The 11,499-nt window shown below is 43.6% G+C and overlaps 1 protein-coding gene across 4 annotated transcripts in view; it reads left to right on the top strand.

The window, feature by feature from the left end:
* Positions 1-647: 647 nt before the first annotated feature.
* The window catches only part of ccdc85ca (coiled-coil domain containing 85C, a), a 300,440-nt gene continuing 289,588 nt past the window's right edge, over positions 648-11,499 (top strand). For 2 of the 4 annotated variants that reach the window (XM_063043789.1, XM_063043773.1), the window contains exon 1: positions 653-2,001. In XM_063043789.1, coding sequence (XP_062899859.1) covers positions 1,305-2,001 — 697 coding nt within the window. In that variant the 5' untranslated portion in view covers positions 653-1,304. Of the gene's footprint in view, positions 2,002-11,499 lie in introns of all 4 variants that reach the window. The other 2 variants (XM_063043765.1, XM_063043780.1) reach the window with 2 other exon arrangements.

The following is an 11,499-nucleotide window of genomic DNA, read 5'->3' as shown; positions in this document are numbered from 1 at the left end:
TTTTAATTTCTATTTTTGTACTGTTTTCTCTCTGTTATTATGTATTGCATTGTACTGCTGCCGCAGGATATTACAATACATAATTTAAAAAAAACTAAATTACAATGACAGTATATAGTAGTGCAAATAGAGCAACAAGAAAAAAACAGTGAGGTGGTGTACTTGGGTTCATTGTCCATTCAGAAATCTGATCTATTCTACCTCATATCTCTTGCACTTTATTTACTGACCTGCTCTGCACTTCCTCTGTATTCCGAGCTCTGTTTCACTTGTTACTGCATCGGCGTATGGCTTGATGCGTCTGGATACCACGCTAACAAAAGCTTTCCGTTGTATCTCGGTAAACCAACACCAAAACGAAAGTTGCAATTTACTCTGTTTCTGCTCCGCGCTACAGAATTGGATAAACTGGTCAAATGGTTAATGTGGGAATAGTCTGGGTGATGCCCCACGCATGATAAAACAGAGAGAGCCCAGTCCCTGTGTGTGTGAGAGAGAGTAAGAGTGAGTGCGTGTGTGAGAAAGTGAGTGTGTGTGTGTGAGAGAGAGAGAATGTCACACACACACACACAAACACTGTCCAAATCGCTCTGTCTACCTGCCTTTAATTCTGTTTGTCTTCACTTTGATTGGGCGCCGTTGAACGACTGACACTACCATTGGACGAGAGGCGTCAAATTCAGTGCCGGGGAGGCGGGTGAGAGAGGCTGAAGTTCTTTGTTGCGAGTATCGATTTCAGGAAACTAGTTGCACTTTACTGTTGCCTTGGCGCTGCCCTTGGAGAGCAGAGACCGCCGGCCGTGTCGCCCGAGGCCTGGGGACGCATCCGACAGCGGGGTACGGTTGAAAAGCTCTCTTATCCCCCTTCCCCCCGTCCACGTTCGGCACGATCTCAGTCTCTCCCAGGCGGAACGAGCTTCACGCCATCGAAAACCAGTTGACCTCACGGGTTTGGGATTATAATTTCTATTTTAGCGACGAGCAGAGGTGGAGTTTTACCTCAGAGCATCGCGGAGCCGACTAGGACAGAAGATCGCTCGCTGCGTGTGTGTTTTTATTTTCCCTGCGGAAGATCTTTGCTCGCTCTCTCTCTCTCTTAGCTGCAGCTTTCTAACCCCTTGGGGAGAGACCCAGAGGGAGAGAGAGGGAGAGAGAGAGAGAGAGAGAGGAGTGGGGGACGGGAGGTCCATAATCAAAACAACATGAATTGGATGTATTCCAGAGTCCGGAGGTGAATTGGGTGCTAAAGACGGTTGCATTAAGACACAGAGGTTTATAAGGACGGTGTGAGATATAAAAAGGATATGGCTAAGAATTCACCGGACGGGTCCAAGGAAGATCTGTCGAAGATAGCGGACGAGGAGCTGGTGAAATGGGGCAAGGCGGAGCTGGTGAAGCGGCTGCGGCGGACGGAGAGCGAGAGGATGAGCCTAATGCTGGAGCACGGGAATCTGATGAAGGAGGTGAACCGGCGTCTCCAGCTGCACCTGCAGGAGATCCGGGGGCTCAAGGACATCAACCAGCGGCTGCAGGATGACAACTCCGAGCTGCGGGAGCTCTGCTGCTTCCTGGACGACGACAGGCAGAAAGGCAAGAAGCTGTGCAGGGAGTGGCAGCGGTTCGGTCGCTTCGCCGCCAGCCTGCTGTGGAGGGAGGTGGGCACCTACCAACAGAAACTGGCCGAGCTGGAGCGCAGGCAGGACGCGCTGCTGGGCGAGAACCTGGAGCTGAAGGAGATCGCGCTGATGCTGGACGAGGAGCGCAGCGGCGCTGGCAGCCGGAGCTCTATAGACAGCCAGACCAGCCTGAGTAACCTGAACGGGGGCTCCGGACCCCGGGACGTGGGCGACGGCAGTAGCACCTCCAGCACCGGCAGTGCCGGCAGCCCCGACCACCATCAGCATCCCAGAGCCGCGGATAAGGGCGCTCCGCTCAAAAGCTCCAGCGACGACCTCTCGGGAGCTCCTTCTCACCACAGGAGCATTCCCAACGGGCTGAATGGTGAGTCCTTCCCCTTCCTTCGTCTGCTTAACATTCCTGGTTTGGTTAGCGTTTGGGGGTTTAGTAAGGAAAGGACTGCATTGCCGTGATGGGCCGATTGGCCTGTTTTCGCGCTTATATGAGCCTTCATTACGAGCATTCCAAAGGCAGATTTAGCGGAGCAAAGCTGAGACAGACATTGAAACGGATGAACTTTTCCTCCGGGGTAGGAGGGACTAAAATAAGAGGATGTTGGTTTAAGCTGAGAGGGAAGAGTTTACGGGGCAACTGCTTCTCACAGGGGGTGTTTGATAGATGGAGCGAGCAGCCAGACAGAGGAAGCTTGAGGCGAGTACAATGACACTGGGAGGTGCAGGATAGAAAAGGTTAGAGCAATGAGGGGCAAATGCGGGAAATGGGACTCACCTGCTACTTGGTTGGGCCGAAGGGCCTGCTGCTGTTCTGCGTAACTCTAAGACTAAGGCGGCAGATTTGAAGGAAAACATTAAAACAGAGAGAGAGGGTGAAAGGTGTTCCGACCATAGGCATTGGCCGATGGGGTGACTAAACCCCTGGATGACGAGGAAGTCAGAGTGGAGGGTGGCAGAGGACTGAGGACCGAGAGGTATTGTACAAGAGTAACCTGGCCAGTTAGACATGGGTCACTGAGTCACTGAGTTCTGGATGACCTCGAGTTTACAAGTGTCGAGGACAGAGAGAGAGAGAGAGAGGGAGAGGAGGGGTTAGTGCTTTAGAGTCGGCAAGTCTGAAGACTAAGATGTATCGGAATGGTCGGTGTTGCCAGGAGATCTGAACAGTTATCCTTTCCGTGGCAACAATGTTAGAAATTGCGGGAAATGCTGTCACCATAAACTTCAGTGCTTAAGCTTGGGCAAACGTTTCTTATTGAAGAATTAACCATTTGCATGAAAAGTGAAATCCGTCATAATCACGAAGGAGTGTCATCTCCATATGTCTGAAAGTGGAGCGTACCTGTTAAAAGTTGCCTGAGAGCTTTTCAGTTCTTACTGTGTTGACTGAAGGAGTACATTTATATGTTGCGGAGTTGAAACATTCAGAACATGTACTGAGAAATAAAGCAAAGTGCCGGGGAATCAGGAAAACGGAAATAAACGCCGAAAAAAAAACCTGGAAGTCACCCTCCTCCTTCCGTCTTCTTCAGTTCTCCGCTCTTACCTCTTCTCTTCTCCTCACCTGCTTATCACCTCTCCCTGGTGCCCTTCCTCCTTCCCTTTCTCCCATGGTCCACTCCCTTCTCCAGCCCTTTACTTTTTCCACCTATCACCTCCCAGCTTTTCACTTCATTCTGCCCTCTCCGATCCACCTGGCATCATCTTGCTTGTACTGCCCTCCTCCCCCTCCCCCACACCTCCTTATCCTGTTTTCTTCCTTTTCCCATTCCAGTCCTGAAGCAGGGTCTCTCCCCAAAATATAGGCTTGCTCATTCATTTCTATAGATGCTGCCTGTCTTGCTGATTTCCCCCAGTATTTTGCGTGCGTGTGTGTGTGTGTGTGTGTGTGTGTGTATGTGTGTGTCTGGAAGCCATCAGCTAGACAAGCAGTGAGATTTTCTGAGGACTCAACCTATGAGTGACAGCTTGACCAAAGTACTTTCAACATTTCTGTTTTACTCTGTAGTTTTCCAGTGACCGAATTACGTAAGTCTAGACATTGTGTTCACATTTTCCTTTTTCAAGATACTGTTATCTGATTTAAATATAATTTGGTACCAAATCAAACCATTAAGTATTGGAAATACAGAGAGGGTCAGGCTCCATCTGTGGCAAGAAAAACAGTGGTAATGTTCAACTTGACCGCAGTGAAACGTTAACTGTCGCTGCTGATGCTGTCTGACCTCTGCCTTATCAGTAGTTAATGCTTTCATTTTAACCTCTGTGGTGTTTTTTCCTTTCCCTGTATAAATACTGATTTGCTGAATTTCCTGTATCTTTCTTGCTGGAGGGTATTTAAAAAATGGAATATCTGAAATAAATATAACATGAGTCCTTTCCAAATAATAAATTAATTTCAACATTACAGAAATTTTCCATCTTTGTAATTAGCCGTTATCCATCAGCTAAAAAAATATTCCCAGTAATCTCTTATCTGAGATATTCATATTTTCCCATGGTGTGCAAAAGTACACTTTTTTTAGTTTACTTTAAAACATACTTGATTGCAGCCTGCAGTTCCTGTCATTTAGGGAGGTGGACAATCCATGTGGTCGGTTCACAGTTTGGAAACTCATAGCAGACACAGTATTTGGCATCTGGAATGGAAGAAGCATAAAACGCATTTTTATTGGAACAATTCGCACAAAATGCTGGAGAAACTCAGAATCAAAATCAGGTTTATCATCCCTGACTTTTTATCCTGAAATGTGTTGTTTGGCAGCAGCAGTGCAGTGCAATATATAAAAAATTCTATAAATTACCATAAGGTATACATAAATTAAATTAAATAGCTGGTACAAAGGAAAAGCAAAAATAGTGAGGTACTGTTTGTTGTCCATTCAGCAATCTGATGGCAGAGGGGATGTCCTGAAGAAGGGTCTCGGCCGGAAATGTCAAATGTTTATTCATTTCCACAGATGCTGCCTGACCTGCCGAGTCCCCACAGCATTTTGTGTGTGTGTTGCATATGGGAAGAGGCTGTTCCTCAATCATTGATTGTGTATCTTCAAGCTCCTGTACCTCCTCCCTGATGGTGGCGTCCGGGGGGGGGGGGGTCCCTAATGATGGATGCTGCCTTTCTGAGGCATTTGAAGATGTCCTAAATGGTAGGGAGGCTAGCACCCATGATAGATCTGGCTGAGTGTATAGTCCTCTGCAGACCAGGCAGCATTTACAGTATAAAGAGTCGACGTTTTGGGCCAAGACCCTTCACTGGGACTCAGCATCTGCAAGATCTCTTCTGCTGTTAATACCTCTCCATAGATGCTGCCTAAGCTGCTGAATTCCTCCAACATTTTTGTATGTTGCTCTGGATTTCCACCTTTTGCAGAATCATGGCTGATTATTTTAATTGAATTATTTTGTCCTTTAATTGAATTTTCATCATAAATTTTCATTGTGCTACTTCTGCAAAGTTTAGCAGACTTCTCTGAAGTATTCTCCTGGGTAAACAGTACCTGGTGCTTGAGAAGGTCAATAATGCAATGCAAGACTCTATTGTTTTAACAGTTTAATTGCAGAAATGGTTTTAGCAAGTTAAACTTAAGAATCAAGTAGGATTTTATATTTGTTTGAATTAAGGTATCAATTTTTGCCTTAAAAGTAGCCTGCCTGTGGTAGGGAACTAAGTCTTTCATACCACACTACCAATGTTTGTAATGTGATGAGTGTGCACAAAAATCTTGTGCTGTGCGATTTCTTCCCCAGTAACAAGAACATGTGCACACTGAATAATTTCTTCAGTAAAAGCAGTATAAGTAAGCCAGTTCTAAAATCTGCAGACAAATCATTGCAAACTTTATGTTGTCAACACCGCCTGCATCAGAAACCTGAAACGGAAATGTGATTGTGTATGATCGTGAAATGAGCTTAACATGCCAACGAGGCAGAGGGTGACAACCTTTTGTGCGCAGTTTAAATTCTCTTGCACGCTAGTAGCAAAAGATGTGTGCGCGCTCACACTTCAGGGGGAACACAGCACACCACCTGTTTCAAAATTTCATTGCCTCATTCAAAACCGAGCATTCCCAGGTGACAAAACTTCAACACTTTGTAGAAGTAACTTAACCTTGGAACAAATAGAATTTAATATTACAGTTTGTTATACTTTCTATAAAAGAAAGCTCAGAAAAGTTACGTGAATAACATTAAAAATCTGCGCACTCTCATAACTGACTAGAGCAGCCTATCAGTTTGGTTCAGGCTGAGGAGATAGCTAAGTGCAGGATCTCAGTTATTTCACGATGCACGTCATGTCTATGTGGCATGGAATGATTTGTCCTGACAGCTCCAGATCTTCCTTTGGAGGAAACAGAAAAAAAAATCGAAAAGTAATTTCTTGGCATGAGAAGTATTTCTTTTAAAGAATGAATTTTGCGATGGCTTAGATATAAATGGATTGCCAAGAGTGATACCAGTTGATACAAAGCACCTTTGCAGCAGTTTTGATCTTTGATCTGTGCTGGTCTGAAAGTCTGGGCAATATGAACAGTATTTGACATTTGTTAGGTTACATTGGGGAATGGGGACAAGTCAGCCAAAGTATGAGTTTCCTATATCTATATTTCTGAAGTGTAGACCCTGCAGTAATTTTGCTATCTTATCTTCTAGCATCCCACAACAAGATGCTGGTAATAGTTCATATAGACACTGCATGCCCACGACAATTTTTGCTTATGACTCACCCTTCAAATGTAACTACACAATGAAATTCATAGGGAGATTATCAAACAAATAGGGTACTGAATCAAAGCAGTATTAATATAAATGGCTACAAGCTTGCTTAAAGTGGTTAGGAGGGGTGTCATAAAAATTCGAAGTTCAAAGTAAATTTATTATCAAAGTAGGTATGTGTTACCTTATAACATCATAAGACATAAGGACAGAATTAGGCCATTTAGTCCATTGAGTCTGTTCCTCCTTTCATCTTGGCTAATTCATTTTTCCTCTCAGTCCTACTACCTTGAGATTCATTTTCTTGCAGGCATTCACAGAATAAAAGAAGTGCAATGAATTTTTTGGACAACTATACATGAACAAAGACAGACATACAACCAATGTGTTGAAGAAGACAAACTGTGCAGATAAAAATAATACTGGGAACATGAGTTTAAAGAGTCCTTGAAAGTGAGTCTGTAGGTCGTAGAATCAGTGCAGAGTGGTGGTGAATGAAGTTACTAATGCCAGTTCAGGAGCCTAAAGTTTGTAGGTGGAGAGAGGAATAAAAAGGCTGAGCAGATAATTTAGGGAAGTTTCTGGGTCCTGGCAGTGATTTTATAATTGGAGAAAATGGCAGGAGCCATAATCATAGAGAAACTGTTTGGAGAGAGCGAATATAGAGAAGGTTACGCTGAGAAAATTACAGGAATAAGGTGTTGAAGATGGGGAAGAAATTGGTGAATTGGGAACTTGTGTGAGTCAGAACGCACCAGGTTACTGGGTGAACAGGACGCTCCGTGCATTAGGGTATAAGGATGTTATGGTAGTGCTGCGGTGTCAGCGTGATGCTATTACAGCTCGGGGCATTGGTGTTCGGGGTTCAATTACGATGTCCTCTCTAAGAAAGTTTGTACGTTCCTCCCGTGAGTGTGTAGGTTTCCACTGGGTCCTCCAGTTTCCTCCCACAGTCGAAAGATGTACCAGTTAGTTGGTCAACTGGCCACCATAAGCTGTCCTGTGATGAGGCTAGCGTTACATAGGAGGGTTGCAGGGCAGTGTGGCCCTTTGAGCGGAAAGGTCTGTTCCATGCTGTATCTCTAAATGAGTTAAGTAAAGAACATTAAGCAGGTAGAGGGTAAGTTATGCATTGATTCTTGAGGCTGTCCAAATACTTAAAAAGATTGGATCCTCCATCTCAGATCCACTTTCCCACCTTAATTCCTTTCCAGGCCGATAATGCTGATTATTTTAGTCTTTATTATTACTCACTAATTGAGTACCCAAAGCCCTGGGGAGGAGAACTCCAACCATACATTTCACTGATGACCTTCTTTGCAACAGGAGTCCAGAATTGGTGATAATTAATGATCATTGTACAATTGTTCAATTTTATTTGCAATTCTCCAGAAGATGCTAGGTGGCTGGTAATCTTTGGTGGCCACCAACTTGCCAAGTAATTTACTTTAAATCTGAATTTACTATGCATCTCCAACAGGGCAGAATCAGAATTACTATATCTGGAAGTTTTGTGAGTTGCATGCAAATGTTGCCATTACTCATCAGTGCCATCTTGAAATCTATTGATGTACAGTGGAGAGTTTAAAATTTATTTTCAAAGTATGAATGTGTTACCATGTACTACCTTGAAATTCATTTTCCTTTCTTTTCCAATATTTTTATTATTAATTTTACATATAAGAATACAGAGTACAAGAAAAAAAATCAATACATTATGCTAAATTGCATATAAAGACTCCTTACCCTATATTCATACAGATTAATTAATTTGTAACATTGAAATATAGTAATTTTATTATATTAAAAAATATTTATTTTACAGGAAAATAAATACTTACATGAAAAAGTATACATAACAAAAACAGACAAATAATGAAAATTTAAAGTGGAAAGTAAACGTATTATCAAAGTACAGCTATGTCGTCATATGCAACCCTGAGATTAATTTTCTTGCCAGCATATGTAGTAAGTCCCATCACCATAATAGAACCAATGAAAGACCACACTTACCAGGGAAGATAACCAGTGTGCAAAAGGCAACAAACTGTGAAAAGAAAAAAGAAAAAAAATGAATAAGCAATACGGAGAACGTGAGATGAAGAGTCCTTGAAAGTGAGTCCATTTGGTTTTGGGAACCGTTCAGTGCTGGAGCAAGTGAAGTTGAGTGAAGTTATCCCCACTGGTTCAAGGGTCTGATGGTTGAGGTAATAACTGTTCCTGAGCCTGGTGGTGTGAGTCTTGAGCCTCCTGTACCTTCTTCCTGATGGCAGCAGTGAGAAGAGAGCATGGCCTGGATGGTGGGGTAGGGGTGGTCCCGGATGATGGATGCTGCAATCCTGCAACAGTGTTGCATGTAGATGTGCACAATGGTGGGGAGGGCTTTACCTGTGATAGACTGGGTCATATCCACTACATATGTAGGATTTTCTGTTCAAGGGCATTGGTGTTTCCATACCAGGCTGTGATGCAGCAGTCATTATACTTTCCACCACACAGCCATACAAGTTTGTCAATTTATTAGATGTCATGACAAATCTTCGCAAGGAAGTAGAGGTGCTGCCGTGCTTTCTTCATAATTGCACTTACATACTGGGTGGCCCAGGACAGGTCCCTGAAATAAATTAATCCCCTGGTGAGGACTGGGCCATGGACTCCCAGTTTCATCCTCCTGAAGTCAATAATTATCTCCTTGGTCTTGCTGACATTGAGTAAGAAGTTGCTGTGGTACCACTCAGTTAGATTTTCAGTGTCCTTCTATAAGCTGATTTGTCACCACCTTTGATTCGGCCTGTGACAGTAGTGTCATCAGCAGACGCACTGGAGCTATGCTTGGCCACAGGGTCATACCTGTAAAGCGAGTAAAGTGTAAAATGTGTAAAAGAAAATAATATGCAAATAAAAACATAATGCAGAGAACATGAGTTGAAAAGAGTACATGGGTTGTAGAATTCAGAGTTATGGTGAGTGGAGTTATCCACACCGGTTCAGGAGCGTGATGGTTGTTCCTGAACCTGGTGCCGTGGGACCTAAGGCTTCTTTACCTCCTGCATAATGCAGACACCCCACCCTGCAAAAACTCGTTTCAGGGAGGCAGCACCATAAATTTGCGGGAGACTCCAGGTACTTCCGGGAGAGGTGGGATGTCTGCAATAGAGTAGCTCCTTAGCAACTAGCCAGCGAGTTTAAATAACGTTAGCTATACTAATGAACGAATGACACCTGTTAAACTCACCTCAACATGTCTTTTACAGTCTTAACCCACCACGGGCAATAGAAAAGTCACTGTTGCAAACAGTGCAGCGAGCAACACTGTCATTATTTTTGACCCCTATTAGGCAGGGGTACACATTAGTGTAGTCTGGGGTGACCTACGTTTTATATTTTCTTTTTTTGGAACACTCTGCCATGGCGCTCTCTCTCTCTCGTGCGTGCACTCGCTCTCTTGCGCTATCTCTCTCTCTCGTGGTCGCTCGCTCTCTCTCACGCTCTCTCTCTCTCTCTGTCTCTCTCTCGCTTGCTCTCAAAAAAGTTGATTTCCGGGACATTGTATGTAATTTGCAGGCATCAAGGAGCCACTATTAGTATGTGGGAGACTCGCGGAACTTCCGGGAGAGGTGGGATGTCTGATAACGGTAGTAGTGGGAAGAGAGCATGGTGCTGGTCCTTGATGATAGATGATGCTTTCTTGTGGCAGCACACCATATAGATGTGCTTAAAGGTGACAAGGGCTGTGTTCACCACTTTCTGTTCCTGTGCATTGGTGTTTCCATACTAGGCCATGATGCAGCCAGTTAGGATACTCTCCACTGTGCATCTATAGAAGATTGTCATAGTTTTTGATGACATGACAAATTTACACAAACCGAAGAAAGTAGAGGTGCTGTCATGCCTGGTCCTCAGTAGATGTGACAATGAAATAAACCAGATACCAATTGCCCCACCAGACTGCACTGTGGGAATACCTACAAAAGAAGCATTGCAGCAGTTCAAGAAAGCTGTTTCCTTTCCCAAGGGCAATTAGGAATGGGGAATAAATTTTGGCATTATCAGTCAAGCACCGATGCCGAAAAACAAATAAAGCTGAACCCCTGTGTCCTGGTTCTAGGCTTGCTGAGGCAGGAAACATCCCAATACTGACTTAAACATGAGAAATTCTGCAGATGCTGGAAATCCAAAGCAACACAGATAAAATGCTGGGGGAACTCAACAGGTCAGGCAGCATCCATGGAAATGAATAAACAGTCAATATGTTTGGCTGAGACCCTTCTTCAGGACTGGTAAAGAAGGATGAAGATGCCAGATTAAAAAGGTGGCGGGAGAGGAAGGAGAATATCTAGAAGGTGATAAGTGAAGCTATGTGGGTGGGAAAGAATCTGATTGGGGAGGAAAGTGGACCATACGAGAAAGGGGAGGAGAAGGGACCCAGGGGGACGTGATAGGCAGCTGAGGAGAGGTAAGAAGCCAAAGTGAAAATAAAAGAAGAGGGAATTTTTTTTTAACTGGAAGGAAAACTCGATATTCATGCTATCAGGTTGGAGACTGACTTGTTAATCATTCTCAAACTCATCTATAGAAGATACATTCCAAGGGACCTGAGATGAGTATTGAGGTCCCCTTACAAAGGAGAGAGTAAACATCACAATAATATTTGTTAACCTTTGTAACTGCTGATTCCTATTCCTGAAAGTCTGAAAGTTTAGTGACCCAGACATTTCACAAGTTTTCCAAATGTCCCTTCTTCAAATGAGGAACAAACATAAATAGAATTGTGTAGATGAATGTCTGGACAGTTTTATTTATTAACATGGAGGTTGTCTACATTGGTGTTGAATGAATTCAAACCAATATTCATTTACTTTAACAAATTATAATGTTTGTTAATTATTTCATTGTTTGTTCCTCAAAAGCAAAATTAAAGCAACATTATATTTTTTGGAAGCAACACACACAAAATGCTGAAGGAAATCAGCAGGTCAGGCAGTATCTATGGAAAACGGTTGATGTTTCAGACTGAGAAATTTCTTCAGGACTGAGAAGGAAAGGGAAAGATGCCAGAATGAAAAGGTGGGGGGGAGGGATAAGAAACTATCGGGAAGGTGAAAGGTGAAGCCAGATGGGTGGGAAAGGTCAAGGGCTGGAGAAGAACGAA

This window comes from Mobula hypostoma, chromosome 1 (genome assembly GCF_963921235.1).
Source record: "Mobula hypostoma chromosome 1, sMobHyp1.1, whole genome shotgun sequence".
Classification (NCBI taxonomy): Eukaryota; Metazoa; Chordata; class Chondrichthyes; order Myliobatiformes; family Myliobatidae; genus Mobula; species Mobula hypostoma.
This window is presented reverse-complemented; position numbering and strand designations above follow the sequence as displayed.